Source organism: Taudactylus pleione, unplaced genomic scaffold (assembly GCF_031769625.1).
Source record: "Taudactylus pleione unplaced genomic scaffold, aTauple2 ptg000242l, whole genome shotgun sequence".
NCBI classification, from domain to species: domain Eukaryota; kingdom Metazoa; phylum Chordata; class Amphibia; order Anura; family Myobatrachidae; genus Taudactylus; species Taudactylus pleione.
The window spans coordinates 8,057,245-8,076,956 of NW_028284644.1; the positions used below are offsets into that span (position 1 = coordinate 8,057,245).

General features: G+C 45.6%; 1 protein-coding gene across 3 annotated transcripts in view; it reads right to left on the minus strand.

The window, feature by feature from the left end:
- Nucleotides 1-19,712, minus strand: part of LOC148516741 (uncharacterized) — a 146,218-nt gene that overhangs the window by 97,302 nt on the left and 29,204 nt on the right. For 2 of the 3 annotated variants that reach the window (XM_088479607.1, XM_088479606.1), the window contains exon 2: nucleotides 6,965-7,043. In XM_088479607.1, the coding sequence (XP_088335733.1) occupies nucleotides 6,965-7,018 (54 nt within the window). In that variant the 5' untranslated portion in view covers nucleotides 7,019-7,043. Of the gene's footprint in view, nucleotides 1-6,964; nucleotides 7,044-13,764; nucleotides 13,859-19,712 lie in introns of those variants that run through there. The other variant, XM_088479608.1, reaches the window with a different exon arrangement.

Consider the following 19,712-nt stretch of genomic DNA (forward strand, 5'->3'; position numbering starts at 1 on the left):
ATAGGTCTGCATATTGACTTTTTATCAGATACAGTGTATTGATTTTTATGCATATGCTACATTGTTTTATTACAATGCTACAGTCATTTTTCCGTTTTTTTTGCATCTATCTCTGGTGGGTTGCAGTTCCCTCCAACTGTAGCAGCTTTTTAGATTCAATTTGAATTTGTTCTTATTGGACCTTAATTGCGCACCATACCCTCCAATTATTCTACCAAATCATCACTCCTGAGCCTGTGAGATCTAGGTGACCCCACAGCCCATTCAGCGCTACTTGCTGCTGCTCCACCACATGTCTCGGTGAGCTAGGGAGACCCATGTGGCCACACAGCCCTTGCAGCACTGACCACCACGATCACCATCAGCAGCGTCCGTGAGCCAGGGAGATCCAGGTGAATGCACTGCCCCTGCAGCACTGTCACTTCCTGCTAACAGAGGGCATTGCACCAATGACCCAGGATATTCCCAGTCGGCAAATCAACGAGTTCTACAGCACTGACTGCCCTCAATATCATTCACGGCCCTTGGCATACAGAGGACAGAGTGCTACCCACTCTGTAAATTGGCAGTCACTTATAACGGATTTCGTTCCTCCACACAGCAATACTGATTTATTTTCAGAATACCTCATCCACCCCAGGGGGTTCTCCGATAATCAGAGTGAGTTTGCAGTTGTAAGTAGCCTACATTCTACCCATCATACCCACTGCACAAACTACAGATACGACCACCCCAGTATATCTAAATTATTTTAGGTGGAGAGGATGTTCCTATTCATATTGGATTGTTTTTTCATTTTAAATCACCTTCCAGTACAATCGAATTGAGATACACTATTGTTTATCCAAAGAGATTCAATTCTGTATCTAAATACAATGTATGTGATAGGTGGATATTAATTAGTAAATTGCATTGTGTATTTATCATTGTTTGATTTTTAATAAATGTCAATTTGTATCTTTCTATGGGACTAAGGGCTCTATTTATTAACATTATTTTGACTAAAATAAAATGAAAAAGGGTGTTTTCACACCCTTTTCACATTATTTTAGTATCACCTATAGTTATTACAGGGCAATTGGAATAGATATTCGTAAAATTCTACTCCAACCCCTAAGTATCACTTATTTTTAGTAATCAGATCGCATTTCCCATACTTGTAATGGGAAATGTGATCCGACCAAAGTTACTAAAAATAAAATGTGAAAAAATACCTAGGGGGGCCCTTTGATAATAACGCCACCTGGAGGTGGCGTTATCCAGAGTCTCCCCCGGTTACCGGACTCCTGCTCCACTCTAACGGGGAGAGCAGAGCAGGGAGTCGGTCCCAGCAATCAGCTGTGTGGTCTAAACAAACCGCAAGCTGATTATTGCAAAAAAATAAAAAATTCGTAAAAAAAACCCAAAACAACAACTTACCTGACTCCATGGACCGCTGATCGGGGCTCCGGGTGATGTCCTCCCTCCGTCAGCTGGTCTCCCATGCTGCACTGCGGCCCGGTCATTACGTGATCGGGTCCCAGTGCAGTATGGGATATCACCTGAATGGAGGCATGGAAGACATCACCGTAGGCCCGAATCATGCAGGTAAGTGTAATTAAGGGAGGGGGGGGGTCGCAGGGGCGGGGCTTAGCACCAGGGGGTGGGGCTTAGCGCTGGGGGGGGTAGCAGTGGCGGCCAGTCAGCGCATGTGCGGGCTCTTTGTCACAGTATTTTTTCTGAAAATACCGTGACTACTGTGTGGATGGGATTCGCAGGGACAGAGCTTTATCGCAAGCTCTGTCCCTGCAAGGGATTTGTAGTAAATCCCTGTGATATTGCCTGAATTCGCAATGCGAATTCAGTCATTAATATCACACTACAATCTGCATTCAATATGCGGATTGTAGTAAATAGAGCCCTAAGTGATTTTGAGCGTGCAGCCAATTTGCTGTTTCTTCAAAACAATTGATAAAAGAAAAAGTTCTTTCTTCTATTTTTGGCAGCTGCACTTAAACTCCAGGTTAACCCTGATAGCGTTAAGTATCAACATATATTTATACATTCCAACTATGGGCCTGCCGGACTTTCCGCAAAACACTTTCCATGCATGAGTGCGGCCGCTTTTCCCCTTATTCAATTCCAAAGGACGCGAAAACGCGTCCCGGCGAATCTCACAGGCGAAAAGTGCTGTCAGATTTGGGGAAATCAGCCTGACACCCCCAAAAGATGCACTGACATGGGGGATCACTATGGATACCCCCGTATCGCCCTGCTGAAGGCATTTGTTGTGCTTAAATTATCTCAATAGCTGCTATTTAGGATCTTTACACAAGTGGTGAAGAAGAGCATTTAGCAGGGTTTTTTTTGCTAAAAATTTGGGGTACATGAAAATGGGTGCAAGCATAGTTAAAAATCGCTATAGTGAGGTTTTAAAAAACGTACCTTCAGCAAACACCTGCAATCAAAAAAAACACTTGGGGCATAGTTGGGGGACCCCCTGGAGTCTATTTTGCTAGTTTTTAAGTTTGTCCCCCAACTTTGAACTTTTTCGCCCCCAAAACGAAAGTACTTTTTTGAGGGGATCAAAAGTATTTAACACAATTTACGTTTGGGGGACTGTCCCAAGGCTGCAGGGGTGTTCCCGCTACTTTGCACCCCAAACCCCCAATTCTGTACTTTTTTCCGCCTACATTCAGAGGCAAATCTTTTCCCCTGGTTACAAGGCGCAGACTTTTCGCAAATGAATACAGCGGAAAGTTTCCGACAGGCGAAATTACGTCATCTGCGAAAACTTTTCACCAAGAACGGCTTATCACCTGCAACTGAATACGGCCCTATGTGGTTGTTTTTTCTGTAACAATTTTTATCACTTATTATTGGTTCTGATCTTCTCAGCTACTAAATTACAAACCCAGATAAACAAACAATAAAGATAATTCATGGACACAAAATTCATACTTAATTTAGCTACAGATGAAATGTACTAACTTTGATTCAAGACAGATTCAACAGAATTTGCAGACACAGACAATGGTCTTCATCCCCCATAGTGCATGTACCATACACTTACTAGATTGTGCAAACCATTGATTCTGTTGGAAGGAGTGAGCTCCTGTGCTACTGGCATCTAGCACCCTCCAGATAAAAGAGACACGGCGGCCACTAGGACCCACTGGGACTCAGCTGAGAAGTATGACATACGCTACTGCGCATAGCCAAAATCACTCCTGGCCTTGCGGTTGAAAAACACAAACGCAGGCTTTTGCTCGCAGTTTCGATGGTCGCGATGGTCAAGACCATCGCGACCATCATCCTGCACGCTCGTATATTGCTGTGGGTGGTGACCCACAGCTATACGAGCGTCCAGGAGGACGCTCCATATTAATGGAGGTGGGCCCTGATTCAGAACGAGCGCTCTGGTCAGAGCGTCCGGCTCTGAATCAGGGCCATAGTCCCGACATTATTAGCCAAAAACGGGGTGTTGCACAATTTTTCGCTTGCACGGAGATGGTGAAAACTTTTCACTGGTTTTAGCCCATGGAGAATTTGCACGTACAGAAACCACGGCAATAGGATTGCACTATACGCAGTTTGTGCAAAAAGTTAGCGCTGGCGAAAACTTTTTTGCAAAAATCGCAGCTTTTGGCGTCTAATTGAATTCGCCCCTAAAATCTTTATTCCTGTCCAGTGAAAGGGTCATGATGTAAAGTTGTACCTAACTGCACTCCAGGTTGAATAGGAAAATTGTGTTGACTATGGCAACCACAGGCATAGTGGAAACTAAAGATGTGTGGCGGTTGGCAACAGTAGACCATGCGCCTGGCTTATATTAGGCATACATCATAGACACTTGCATCCCAGGTTTTAAACCATTTTATTGTCAGCAAATGCATTTGCTATTATGCATCGATTAAGCTTAAAAAAGTCTCTCTAAATCAGCAGAAACATCTTCCCATATCATATACAAAAAGAAAAAAGTTTCTATCTTACAATAGAAAGGCAGAGGCATTTAAGGGGCGGTGCGGGGGCAGGGGCAGCCGGCATTCCCAGAAATGGGGCGTATCTGCCCCGTTCTTCCGGAGTGGCCAGCCAAGGGACTACGAAGATGTATGCAGGCTGCTGGGCTCGCAAAGCGCCGTCCACCATCGCGACCATCAATGGTCGCGATGGTGATCTCAGCCTGCATCCTCGGTCGCAGTGCTGGGGTCGCAAATGCAGCAGAGGGTGTCATACAATAATGCAAATGCAGCAGGAGGTGTAAGGATCGCAATTGCAAAGCTGCCTGCGTGTAGCTTTGCAATTGCGATCCTTGCTGAATCAGGCCCTCAGTTATACACCAATTACAAATAACGCGATTCGCAGGTCAATCAAGTGGGAGCGGAGCAAAATGATGCAATTCTAATAGAATCGTGTCATATTGGCTCAGTCTCCTCCTTATTAACCCGCGTATTGCAGGGCAGGGCTTAATAACATGGTGTCTGCTTTCGAGACTGTCAGGGGGGGTTCAGGGTACTCAGAAACCTCCCCTGCGTGCGATACTGGACACGGAGCAGGGGCACCGCCGGAGAAGTAATGAATCCACTTTATGAATAGACCGAAACAGAGAAAAGCCCTGTTGCAGCAAAAGAGGGATTTTCACAGCTCCATGAGTAGACCACAGTGTCCTGAAAAGTGAGCAGTGTCAAATGCAGTAGAGAGAACCAAGATTAGAAGCGAATAACGGACTTCAGATTTAGCAGTGATCAAATCATTGACTACCTTAGTCACTGCAGTCACTTTGTGATGCTGGGAATGTAGATCTAACTAAAGAGGGATCATGTAGGTTGTGCGAGGAATGAAAGGGTGTTGCTTGGCAGGTAAGGTGCAACCTACGACCATTATGCGCTACTGCGCATGTGAAGCTAATCCGCGCATCTTCTGCTCCATCCTCCATGCTGGATGGTTGTGCCCCTGAAAGTCTCCAGACTATACCTTACAGTAAAGATGGCGTTACACAGGCCACAGACCCCTAATAATTGCACTGCACCACCAACGCTGTACCGCATATTGTTTCATGGTACAATACATTACGTATGGTCATTGCTATATTTGCTATGTATAATTTGCTGCTATACCAACTGGGCTTCACCCTTCTTAAACGGTATACTAGCTGAAGAAATTTACATGGAGCCACCACAACATCGTATGTTTACTTAAGAAATCATTGTATGGGCTAAAACAAAGTGGCCGCTGTTGGTACATCAAACTTGACAGCGTATTGTTTGAAATTGACTTTGGGCCCGATTCAGAGATGGATGCTAATGCATTCACAACTGCAATCTCTTACGGATCGCAGTTGCTAAAAAAGGCTAATGCCTTCCAAATCTTAACAGAGGATAGGGACACCGACTGCTGCGTTCTCATATCTGTCCGACGACATGCAATAGTGTAAACATCGTCGCACATCGAGCAGGCATACAGCATGTAAGTTAAGTCTGACCAGCTGCAAACATTGCAGCTGTCCTGACACGCAGGGAGCTCTCATGCCGCAAAGTTTATTGCAATGGCTAATTTATGCATGCCCGTGAACGGCATTTAATCAGTCAGACACACCTGCATTTTTCTAACCACCATCCTGTTACCTCGCCCAAACGCTGACTACCTGCCACTGACTTTGCGAGTGATTCCTATGTACAAGAAGAGGATTTGCAATGCAATCGCAATGTGGCATTCGTGCATGTGCAATAGCAAACAATCGCTTGTCTGTGAAAATGTCGGTATTGCGTCAGTCTCTGTTTCAGGCCCTTTGTACCTTCTAAAATTGATCACTGCCTATACTGCAAGCAGAAAGAAAAAGACTTGTTCATTATGGTTGTGTACATAGAAGATTTGTTGCTTGCAGGGCAGGAAAGTCAAATTGCTGTTAACTAGTTCAAACTAAAGATATTAGACGTGTATACCAACTACTTGATCTGAGAACCAAACAAAATTTGAATGCTGGGACTATAACTATTGACCAACAATTACAGACGCTAAACCACTCAGTACACCACTTTACAAGAGTACAAAAATATTTAAAGCTATGCAGCTGAGGAGCCGCATTCTGGTAAGTATTATTCCCCTATCCTATTATTCCACTTTACCCTCCCTCCTAATCCCCCCCAAACAGCCTAACCTCCCTCTGCAGCCTAACCATAATGCTCCCAGTTTCATCTAATCCTCAGAATCTTGACATTTCACATGGCAACATATCAGATGTTGACATTTTGTGAAATGTATAATTTGCTGGCAGTTCGAATGGACTATACATAAATCTGCCAGCTGCCACCTCACATGGACATGTACATAAAAGGTTCATTCACAGATTACCATGCTGGTAATTAAAAAAAAAGTATTATACAATTAATAAACAAACAAGGACCCATGTTGCCAAATATCTGATACATAACATAATCACAACATATACGTTAGGTATGAGAAACTGTATAAGCCACTTGCTCAATTTCAAATGTATAGGGGCGTTCATCACATTGACAGATTGACCAGCATGTATGGAATGTGTACCAAGCTTAAGGAAAAAATCATCAAAATTTGGAATTGTCCATTGAAATTTCAGACAGTTGGCAACTATGTGGAAAGATGAATGAATCCCAACATTATTGCACAATAAAATCCTATTGCAAGGAGTTTACCCCACCACCAGCATGTCTGCAGTATTATTGAGTTAGCATCTTGTATTTATATTCACTACTGTGCTCACATCTATATATTTTATTTTACGCACAGTATAACATTATTCCATCTTGTCAAAGCATGTCTAGCATCAACATCATGCAACTAATAAAAAACTCAAAATAACTGAGTTCAAAACTTTACACAATGAACTCAATAGTTTTGTGTGGTACATACAATGGTGTGTGTTACTAACTTTACAGATATGTATGTTTCTGTCTGTCAGTAAATTTATTGATAACTGTGTATGGGCTGATCTAAGTACACTTACATCACCCTGGTGGTGCCCATGATGCCATCCCCGGTTTCCTCCACGTTGATACATCTCTTCTGACCCTGTCCAGCTTGCCCTGGGAAGAGAAAAATTAAATAGTTGGATGTTTAATTACCCTGGACACTTAAAAAGACGAATAAAAATGTAAATACTTGCTAATATCATACTAAACAGCAATGAATCAATCATTCCTTACTATTGTCATCTCTTATTTCTAAAGAGTTGACAGTATTTGACTCACCATAAACAAATTACTTTCAATGATATGAAGTAGACAGTATGCTAATTTGGGCATGTACACCCTTCATCCTCTAAGTGATGTGGGTAATGATTGAATTGTATGGTAGAGGCATAACAGCTGCTTGTGGAAAAGTGCTTGTTGTGACTACTGTGTAAGGCAGAGGCATTAACAGCATATTTACCTACTCTCCCAGATATACCCTTGGACCCTGAAAGAGTGGGTGGATCTTAGTAAAATGGGTAGGATGGAGAGATAATACTGGGATTCGCATCCATATGAAAGGGGTGGTGCTAAAATGATGCAAATGACCAGCCCGGCCCCTGAAGTGGTCAGCTGCATCTCCTCTCCAAGCTTCTCCCGGGGAGAAGAAACAAAATTGGCAAGTATGATAAACAGCAACAAATATTATTTCTCTGATCATAGACCACCTACTCCAAGTATATTCTGACTACAATAACTAAAACCAAGCAACCTGGCCACTTTATTCACAAATACGACACCTCCTTTCATCTAAAAACATTAATATTGTATATTGTATGAGTGCTATATAGCATAAATATATTTGGCAGTGCTGCCAAATAAATGTACTCATCAGTCCCTGCCATGGTATATAGTGATGTGGCCGCAGGTCACAATCCCAATGACAGGATGCCAGCTGGGGATTTATGACAGTTGTCGAGATATCGGCGCCTGTCATAATCCCGAAGCCGGAATCCAGGACGACGCGGGCACGAATGAGGAGAGTACGGGGCGCCCGTCCTGAGAGCCGCGGGAGGGGGGGGGGGTTAGGTATAGGGCACCCGGGTGAATTTAAGGTTAGGCACCCCCCTAGGAGGGTTAGGGTGCGGGGAGAGGGGGGTTAGGGTTAGGCACTAGGGCGGGGAGGTTAGGGTTAGGCACCCCTAAAGGAGGGTTGGGGGGGGGGTTAGGGTATTTCGCTCACGCTGTAGGGATTTCAATCTGTCGGGCTCACAGTGTCGGGATTTGAACCGCCGGCATTACAATCCCATTCCCCCTGCCATAGGTGAGATGGGGTTTACAGACTGCTTTAAGGAGAACACTCGCAATTTGGGGTCATTTTTAAAATTGAATAAACAGTGGTCTAAAGAACTGTTTTATTCATGATTAGCATTCATGACTTTAAATCTGTGTTATTACAAATCAGGACAAAATTATTAAAGTTAAGTTTGAAAATGTAAGTACCCTCTAATGATTTCTATATCTATCAAAGGTCATTTGAACCAGTTGGTGCTAATGAAGTGTACAAAAATCTATATCACGACAGAACTTCTGGCAGTTTGGCCTCAAAAATTGCATGTCATGGAGAAAAGTCATCTATAATGACCAGAGATGCAATTGGGCATCATCATAATCGTTTATTATAGAAGGAGCAACAACCTCTGCAGCATCAGACAGCATACCTCCCAACTGTCCCACATTCAGCATTCAGTTGTTTTGGGACTGCCCCGCTGTCCCACCCATGGGATGCAGTGTCCCACGGTGGCGGTTGGGGGGGTGGGGGGAGGAGTTGGGAGGAGCAGCAGGAGAATAGATGCTGTGCGCATGCACAGCATCTATTCACAGGTGTAGGGGAAGCCTTGGGGCAGCCCAGCAATCGGAGAGTGCTCGGCACGCCCCCAAAGTGACGTAAACAGGGGTGCAGCAAGGCTCCGTCCCATTTACCTGAAGCTCCGACCCTTCCCATGAGGCTCCTCCCCTTCCACACCCTTTTCAGGTGCATGCATCTTCTTTTTCCTTTGATTTATGTATATTATTTTCTGTCCTGCCATAAATACTACTTACATTATTTTGATCCACCTACTTTAATAAAAAGGGAGCGGTTGGTAATTATTTTAGCTTGGGGTTCCTTGAAGAAATCATGGAGACCCTAAGGGTGCCTTGAACTGGAAAAATTTGAGAACCACTGGTGTAGGGTGTGGGGATCGCACCACACACCCATTATAAATACGCCCCTGATTACAGTCATACTAACGAGTACGCCTCTGATATTTAACATTACTTACCCCTGCAGCGAGGTCCAGCGATGTCCTGGTCCACGACGGCATCCTCCGCTCTGTTGCTGGTAGCCTCTCTCTGCCAGTGACAGGATGCTGTGTCATTCTCATGTGCGATGGCCAGTTTGCACATGCGCGTGACACTTTCAACCAGCAGGGACAAAGCAATGCCTGGAAGGCTTCGCTGAATCCGGAAAGGCTTTTTGCTAGGTCCACATTGTTGGCAATGGGGACCGTCTCGCTCTCACATCTATAGATGGGGTAAGCAATACAGTGCAAACAGCGGTAATAGTTTACTGCTGTTTATTGAATACTGAAAGGAGGACAAAACTCTTGTAGCACTCACTAAAGGTGTTAGGTCTTGTTGTCAAAATGGGGACCACTCCTTCGTTGAGATACTGTAGCGGCATCTCACAGCCTATACACACACGAACGCTCTCAAACCAACCTCTAGTTCACCTCTTCAACCTATCTAGGTGCACAGACACATTTCAACACTCTTTTACACCACACTCATGTTATAATGGCCTACCATGATCCTGAACCAAACTGCCGAATACTTCACTTACAGCAACACCTTTTTCTGGGGCTACTATTGTTCGCTAGTACTTGGCTGCTGTCAGGACTAAAGCTTGGTACACACAGATATATCTGCAGATGATGGTCGTTCATACACACTGAACGTCCATCATCTGCTTCTGGCTGCAGGTGCCGCTGGCCGGGGGCGTGTCCCTACCCGATGCCTCTGCTGCATGTGTATGGGTGGTCGGCAGACCGCCAGTACACACTGCCCGACGGACAGATATATCTGCAGAAATATATGCCAGCGACTGTGCAGCACAACCGACGCAGGTGGTCTGTGAACGACGGGCACCAGATATATTGGCCGATCAAGTGATAGTGTGTACCCTGCTTTACACTTTAAGTAGTGCAGGCTCAAGATCACAGACACATATTTAAAGGGAACAGGACACTGTTACATCCTTGTGATGTATTCAAATATCGCATTGCGATATAGGGCAAATTTATCACAGCCAATCCGCATCTCCGATATCTTGTATCGGCTTTGATAAATATGCCGCTAAAGGGCATAATAATCTAAAAGCACTAGCTAAAATGTACCATTTACCTAGATGGTAACAGGAAGTTAATGCACTAGCTAAATATGTCAACTAAATAGGAATAATTAGAGAATAGTAAAATTATATATAGCAAGCAGCTAAGGGGCCTATTCATCATAACTAAAAAAATCGATGGAGGTTTAGAACTGGAATGGAGTTCTACCTACTTACCGGAGGAATTCATCATTCCTCCTCTCCATCAGTATCTATTCCGAAAAGCTGTCATTTTTGCGATGGCAGCTTTTCGGGAAATTGACACTTTTCCCTCTCTACTCTAACTTACCGCAGCTGTAATCAGTGCTGCGCATGAGCACTGAAACACATATATAGTGTAGTATTTTGTTTAAGAACCAATGACTTAATATATATTGCGTACCAGAACAATACTTGAATAACTGCATACAATGCTGTGTATCCTGGTAACTCCTTCAGTATCCCATGATGGCCCCAATAGTTTGCATACAGGTAGATTTGGTCGGCTTCAAATAAGCAGAAAATGACCCTCTCTCAGAAATGCTTTTTCACAATGGGGTTTTAATGACACATAATACAAGCGGATACAGAGTACACAAGGATTAACAAAACATTAAAATAAGATAATAGGATGCTTTTTTTTGGAAATGGTCAGCAGCATGGAGAGATTTTGCCATCTACCGAAAATTCATAAGGATATAAAGGATCCCACCGGGCCGTCCCATTATCGCAGGGATTGGCTCCATACCATCACACATATCAAAGTATCTAGACATTTTTCTGAATAAATATGTGAAAGAACTCCCATCCTATCTGAAAGATACAACTAATCTTTTGAATATTTTACAAGAGATTAGTTGGGATAACAGCTACATGTGGGCCACTATAGATGTTCAATCTTTATACACTTGTATACAGCATTTTAAAGGTATTGAAGCTTGCAGAAAACTCCTAGATGAAGACTTGATACGGTATATTGATGATATCATCATCATTTGGAAAGGTGATTAAAGGGATTTTAGCAATTTATTGGATTTTATTAATACCAATTATTTTAATTTGAAGTTCACGTCCAACTTACAAAAAACAAACAGAGATTGAATTTTTGGATGTTGTTCTAGAAGAAACTACCAACAAAATATCCACAAGAACATTTATAAAACCTGTTCACACTAACAGTTATTTACATTATAGAAGTGGTCATACTACAAATTGGAAGAACAATATCCCGTATTCCCAATTCCATCGCATCAAACGTAATTGTAGCAACAGAGAGATTTGCTCTAAACAAATAGACCTATATGCAGATAGGTTTAAAGAACGAGGGTATCCAGAAACATTAATATCAGAGGCCATTTCAAAAACAGAAATTTTGGACAGAAAATAACTTCTTAAAAATAAAACCAGGCCTAAAAAAGGAAGATATGGTGCCTTTTATCACACAGTTCATTAAGGAAGAGGGCAGAATACGACAGGCCTTAAGGAAACATTGGGGAATTTTGAAAATGGATCCTGTCCTATCAGGAATTTTACCCAACAAACCAACCATTATTTTTAAGAAAGCAAGAAACCTCAAAGACATCTCAGCCTCCAGTATGCTCCAACAAACAAAATCCATCAGACAAGACCTAAACAAATGTCTGGGTGCATATAAATGCGGACATTGTAATATGTGTAGGTATCTGCACCCCAACAGAAGACAATTCTCCAACTCTGACAACTCCAAAATGTACAACATGAAACAATTTATTAACTGTAATACTTGTTCTGTTATTTATGTACTTGAGTGCCCATGTGGCCTCAAATATGTTGGCAAAACCAAGAGAAATCTCAAGTTCAGAATCTAGGAGCATGTCAGGAATATAAAGAACAAAATCGAGAGCCATTCTGTGTCTAGACATTTCAAGTTACATCACAATGCCAATCCCGAGAATTTATTATTTAGAGGCATTGAACATGTCAAACTGGGTCCGAGAGGTGGAGATCTAGCTAACAGGTTATCTCAAAGAGAAATGTTCTGGATCTTTGAATTGAATACCTTACTACCTCACGGACTCAATGACAGCTATGAGATAGCACCTTTATATAAGCTTTCATCAGTCTCTTCTAGGATTGTTTTTAGCTTGATAATTTTATTGCATCTTATTATGGTTCTTTTAAGTCTAAATTATTGTATAGATTTAGGGTTCTTTTATGCTGTCAGGTCTCATACCTCTTTTTATCTTCCTCTTAAACTGATGCCATATGTTTTTATTTCTATTTTTCATCTCATTTTTACTTCTATTCATTAATTAAAATCATTTTAGTCCCCAATATCTTAGCTATCATGTTGGGTATATATTATTTATATGTCATTTACTCTATATGATTGTGCAGTTTGATCCCCATGTTGTCTTTTAACTGTATGTTATTATTGTTGTACTGTTAGTAATCAGTCACTATTTAAATCATATGTGATTACATTGTTCCCAGTTAAATCATTAGAAACCAACAAAATGGCCGCTATTTGTCACACTACGGGCCATATACCACCAACAAAATGTCTTCCCGCTTTAATGACATAGTAGAAACCAAAAAGATGGCCACCACCATCTGTGTTTCGATTGGCAGGTCAGGTTGTGCTCTCCTTCCCACTACCCACACGGAGTGGCTTTCCCTTCTAGTGTCAACCTAGCAATGTATTTGGGTGGCGCGATCGCAGCAGGCACTGTCAGCTGGCCGCCGCGATCTGCACATGCGCAACATGCACCGCGTGGCATCATGGGACATGGTGGACGTCATGGATGACATCACACCAAATGGCCGCGGGTGACTGCGCATGCGCAAAATGGTGCTGGACGCCGAAATAGCGCTATTCAGTACCTCTTTAGGTACAGTATATAAAGGGCACCCCAAGAGGCTTACCAACACCCCTGAGGAAGTCTAATTGGACGAAACGCATTGGGACCCTGTTCCAGTCTCTCTCCATACTGCTGACCATTTGCAAATAAGCATCCTATTATCTTATTTTAATGTTTTGTTAATCCTTTTGTACTCTGTATCCGCTTGTATTTTGTGTCATTAAAACCCCATTGTGAAAAATACTACACTATATACAGTCAGGTGCATAAATATTGGGACATCACACTAATATATATATATATATATATATATATATATATATATATATATAGAAGCAACAACTCCAGCACTCCTTCACGCAGTGTAACTTGGACAAACAGCCCACACCTTGCTCCGGTGCCTTCCTTATTAGGAGGACAGCACCCCCAACACACATTGTACAGAAAAATAGGAGGCACTCGGAGACTGGATAAGACTCGTGAAACCCTCAGCCGAGGGACTTTTAATCAATCATAGGTCGACGTTTCGGGGTCTTGCACCCCTTCCTCAGGACAGCAGAATAACACAATACAAACAAACAGACATATTTATACCATAACTACTCACCCCTAAACAGGCGCCATGCACACCTGAGCTCCGTCCAGCAGCCGCACTTCCGGTCACGGCAACTCCGCAAAAACCGGAAGTGACGTCACCCGGGTGGGACCCGGCGCCATGGCAACCTGCAGTAACATAAACAGTGAGATCAAGTCCCTTGATGAAGCTTGACGAAACGGCCGTCGGTGCGTATTCGGGTTTAGAGCACAGCTCCCCGATCACTATAATGCAATTGAAGTGCTAAGTACTACCCGTTCTATTTTCTATTTTTTGTGTCCAGCTGGTATGTGTACCTTGCTATATATGGTGATGCAATAAATGTCAAGTAATTTATGGAGTGCTGGTCCTGGTTCCTTCTTTGCTAAATGGAGCCATTTGGTATATATATATATATATATATATATATATATATGTGATAGAAGCACTGGTAAAGTGGTCAATGGCAAGTACATTTGCCCTAGGTTTTTGGCCTATGTGTTCTAAAAAACCCAGGAGAGGTCTGTTTTGTAAGCAGACCAGAGTATCGGCTTATGGAAAGGTCGGTTTGGGTCTTGGGGGTGTTGATGTGAGGAGAGGGAGGGCTCCATCCACAGGCCACTCCAGGTTTTGGGCCTTTCAGCCTGGTAACAGGCTCATTAGGGCTTGCAGCTGGAAATGGCTAATATAAGCATGGCTTGTTTGTGGCTGAGTGTCTCACACCTGGGAGAGCAGGCAGACTAGCCTGTTCAGAGAAACTTGGTGATAATCCTTGTAAGTACTGTGCACGTGTTTTATTGATGGTGAGGGCAATAGGCCATACCATTATTATAGAGAGGGAATCTGCTGTGTAGCTAGTGCCCAGTCAGGCTAGGACTTATGTTTTGTTTATGTTTATATTAATTTGGCACAATAAAGACTGCAGCCGACCAGTTTGTACGAGAACCCGACTTGTATCCTGTTTATACGGCTGCTGTGTGTGTAAAGAGGAAGTCCATCTACCCCAGGAGAGGGACCCCTATCCCGACTGTGTCACATTTGGTGGAGAATGCAGGCAATCATACCCTGAAGTTGCAGCAAGGACACATTTTCATTTAAAATTTAAAGGGACAGACACCAATTAGTCAGTGTGGATATAAAGTTGTATCCTTTGAAGCCCATAGAGGTGGCATCCGCAGATGCTTAGGGAAGCCAGATTCTGCTTCGAACCTACACCCCAGGACAAAATGGAGGACATTGTTAAAGCCTTGTTCCAAGCTACGGCAGCTCACCAAGAAGCTACCAGGGCTCAGCAGGAAACTGACAAAATTCAGCAAGAAGCTACCAGGGCTCAGCAGTAAGCTACCCAGGTGCAACTATTGGCCTTGGAGGCAGCCCAGAGGCAACAACAAGTCACCATCGAGGAAACCCGCCAGGCCATAGTGGAAAACAGCCGGGCCATAAAAGAGGTGGTACAACAGCTTGTAGTCCGGTCTGGAGATGCTTCCCCTGGTCTGCTAACTAACCCTCACACCATATGGGCCAGTCACTTTCTGCAAAAGATGACCCAGAGTGATGATGTGGAGGCGTACCTTATGGCCTTTGAAAGAACCGCCGAAAGAAAGAAGTGGGCTAGTCTTGTGGCACCCTTCCTGTCTGGAGAACCACAAAAATATGAGATATGGTAAGAACTTACCCTTGTTATCTCTATTTCTACGAAGTCCATAGGGTTCCACAGGATACCTTGGGGTATAGGTGATGATGTCAGGCATCGGGCACCATAGAGTTAAGTTTTCAGTCCTCCCAGGATGCACTAGGGTCCCCCTCATATACCCCGCCCCCGAGCCAAGGCATCTCAGTTAGTTACCAAGCCATAGGCCGGAGGAGGAGAAGGAAGAGAGAGAAAAAAAGATCTGGACACACACAAGAATCACATTCTCACCAGAGGGAGACGGAAAAACCGGTGACCAGAGCAAAGCCCATCTGCAGCACAGGTGTGACAGGGCGGGAGTCCTGTGGAACCCTATGGACTTCATAGAAATAGAGATAACAAGGGTAAGTTCTTACCATATCTCATATTTTCTACTTCAGGGTCCATAGGGTATCCACAGGATACCTTGGGGATGTCCCAAAGCAGTATGCTTTAAGGGTGGGGACGCTCCTGTGCTGAAAGGAGAATTCGCCGCCCGAAGGAAGCATCCTGAGAGGCAAAGGTGTCAAACCTGTAATACCTCACGAAGGTATGGACAGAGGACCACGTAGCAGCCTTGCAGATCTGGACTGCAGAGGCACCACGTCGAGCTGCCCACGAAGGACCCACAGACCTAGTGGAATGAGCCTTCACAGAAGGAGGAACCGGCAGGCCTTCATGAAGATAAGCTTCAGAAATTGCCATACGGATCCAGGCAGCCAAAGTTTGCTTTGAAGCAGGCCAACCCTTTTTACAGAAGCCATAGAGGACAAACAAGGCGTCCGACTTCCTAAACGTAGAAGTGCGGTCAACATAAGTCCTTAAGGCCCGCACCACATCCAAAGTGGCCTCACCCACCGAAAGACCAGGTGAGTTAAAAGCCGGAACAACTATTTCCCGATTAACATGAAACAGGGAAACAACTTTGGGAAGACATTCAGGACGAGTGCGTAGCACTGCCCTGTTCCCATGAAAAATCAAGAAAAGGGGGTCTACAAGAGAGAGCCCCTAAATCAGAAACACATCTGGCCGAAGCTAAGGCCAGAAGGAAAACAGTCTTAGCTGTTAGCTACTTAAGATCCACTGAGCCCAGTGGTTCAAACGGCGGTCCTTGGAGAGCCCTCAGGACCACAGCCAAGTCCCATGGCGCCACAGGTGGAACAAAAGGCGGCTGAATACGCAGAACGCCCTGCATAAAGGTACGTACATCGGGGATTGTAGCAATCCTACGGTGAAACCAGACAGACAGGGCAGAAGCCTGCACCTTCAAAGAAGCAAGGCGAAGCCCATGGTCCAGTCCCGCCTGTAGGAAGGTGAGTACCTGAGACAGACGAAACTCCCGCGATGCATAACCTCTCGGTCGACACCACTGGAAGAACGTATGCCACACGCGATGGTATATTCTCGTGGAAGACTGTTTCCGAGCTCTTAGCATGGTCCGCACTACAGAGCTGGAAAACCCCCTGGACCTTAACATGGCCGTCTCAACAGCCACGCCGTCAAAGACAGCCGAGTCAGGTTCGGGTGAAGACAAGGACCCTGAGACAGAAGGTCCGGTCGTAGCGGCAACCGCAGAGGACTGTCCACGGACAGACCCTGAAGGTCTGAGAACCAGTGCCGTCTGGGCCATGCGGGAGCTATCAACAGGAGCGTCCCTCCTTCCTGTTTAAATTTCCGGATTACCCGTGGAAGAAGGGAAACCGGAGGAAAGAGATAAGCAAACCGGAACGTCCACCGGACGGATAGAGCATCCACCAGAGACGCCTCTTCGTCTCTTGTGCGAGACCCGTACACCGGCAACTTGTTGTTGTGCCGGGACGCCATGAGGTCGATCTCTGGAAGACCCCACCTGTCCACCAGCAGTTGAAAAACGTCCGGGTGGAGGGACCACTCCTCCGGATGAAAGTCCGCCTCCCAGTTTAGCACTCCCGGGATGAAGACCGCTGATATGGCCGGAAGATTGCGCTCCACCCATACCAGGATCCGAGACACCTCTACGAGAGCCGCCCGACTTCGGGTTCCTCCTTGCCAGTTTATGTAGGCCACGGTGGTAGCGTTGTCCGACTGGACCTGCACTGGGCGAGCCTGGAGAACCCGATGTGCCTGCTGGAGAGCATTGAAAACCGCTCGGAGTTCCAAGATGTTTATTGGAAGTCCGCTTCCGCTGGAGTCCATCTGCCCTGGAACAAGTGTGGACCCGAAACTGCTCCCCAGCCCCGAAGACTGGCATCCGTTGTCAACAGGACCCAATTCGCCACCCAGAACGGACAACCCCTGTTGAGATGGGTCATCTGCAACCACCAGGCAAGGGACAGGCGAACCTCCGGAGTGAGCACTATCGACTGGGATTTCAGAGACTGAGGCAGTCCATTCCATTTGGACAGGATCAGGTGCTGCAGAGGTCTTGAGTGAAACTGGGCATATTCCACCATGTCGAATACCGACACCATGGAGCCCAGTAACCTCATCGCCGAGTGCAGAGACACCCGGCCGCTCTGCAGATAACTGCGCACCCTCGACTGTAAGGCAGCGATCTTTTCCCCCGTCACAAAGATCCTTTGCTGTCCCGATTCCAATAAGGCTCCGAGGTGCAGAATCCGCTGAGACGGGATCAGGGTGGACTTCTGCCAGTTTATCAACCATCCGTGCCGTTGCAGTAGCGCAATTGTCAGGTCCAAGTGTCGGAGAAGGAGCTCTGGAGATCCTGCCACTAAGAGAAGGTCGTCCAAGTACGGCAACATGCGGACCCCCTGCAGCCGCAGGGAAGCTGCCATCACCTTGATGAAAACACGTGGTGCTGTCGCCAGGCCAAAAGGTAACGCCCGGAACTGAAAGTGGTCGCTGCGGATTGCAAACCTGAGGAACTGCTGATGGCGCAAAAGAATAGGGACATGCAGGTAAGCGTCCTGTATGTCCAATGACACCATGTAGTCCCCAGGTTCCAGCGCCAGAATGATGGACCGTAGGGTCTCCATCCGAAACTTCGGTACCCGCAAAGATTTGTTGAGAGCTTTGAGGTTGAGAATCGGACGAAACGACCCATTGGGTTTCTGCACCAAAAAGAGATTGGAATAGAAACCCTGGCCCCTCTGGGAGAATGGAACAGGCACTATAACTCCAGCCTGGAGCATAGTGTGCAAAACCTTCTGCAGCTCCGTGGCTTTGTTCCGGTCTGATGGCAGACCCGTGGTGAAGAATCGAGCCGGGTGTCTGTGCCGGAAGGAGAGGGCATACCCGTGTGAGACCACCTCGATAACCCAAGTGTCTGTCGTGGTGACTGACCAAAACCGGGCGAACTGCAGCAGACGGCCTCCCACTTTGGGATCCCCCAAAGGGAGGCCCGGACCGTCAGGCCGCAGGCTTGTCATCTGGCTTAGGGGCCGGACGTCTGGTACTCCAGGCCTGTTTCCGGGGCTTGGCCGATTTCTTGGGGCCAGCCGGTCGGGGAAAGGACTGTGTCTTAGGCCTACCCTGGGCCCTATAAGACCGAAAGGACGGAGTACCTGAACGAGAAGGAACAGCAGCCGACAGGAGACATGCCGATTTAGCTGCCGCCAGCGTTGCTACAATCTTGTCCCGGTCCGGACCGAAGAGAACTTCTACGTTAAAAGGCAACGCCTCCAAACCCTTTTTGGAATCAGCGTCCACCTTCCAGGATCGCAACCACAAGGTGCGACGAGCAGCCACAGCTGCCGAAGAAATTTGAGACGCCAGGGTACTAATATCCAAGGCCGCTTCGTTGATATAAGTGGCCGAATACCGGAGATTGCCGATCAACTCCGTCTGCTCAGCCGAACAATTGGAATCGAAGGATGCCTCCAACGCATCAGCCCAGTGCTCCATAGCTCGGGCAACCCAGCAAATGGCCATAGCCGGCCGCGCTGCCCCCCCCGCAAGGGAATAGGCGGACTTCAAGCAGATCTCCACCTTGCGGTCCGTAGCATCCTTAAGGGAGGACATGGATGGCATGGGTCAAGTGGCACTACGGACAAGGCGTGTCACATGAGAATCCACCTGTGGCGGGGATTCCCATTTGGCAAAATAATTGTCCGCAAACGGATACGCCACTGCTAAACGCCTTTGAGGCTGATATTGTTTGCCTGGCTGTTTCCACGCTTCCTCCAGCTGGTCAACTAATTGCCCCGAAAGAGGAAACACTGTGGTATCTCCTTTATCATCTTTGAAAAAGGCGTACTTGGACTTTGATACCGGAGGCTCCTCATCCTCAATAACTAAAGCAGTACAGACTGCACGAATAAGGCCAGGTATATACACCTTAGACTTAGCGTCCGACTCTTTAGGACGGGAAGGT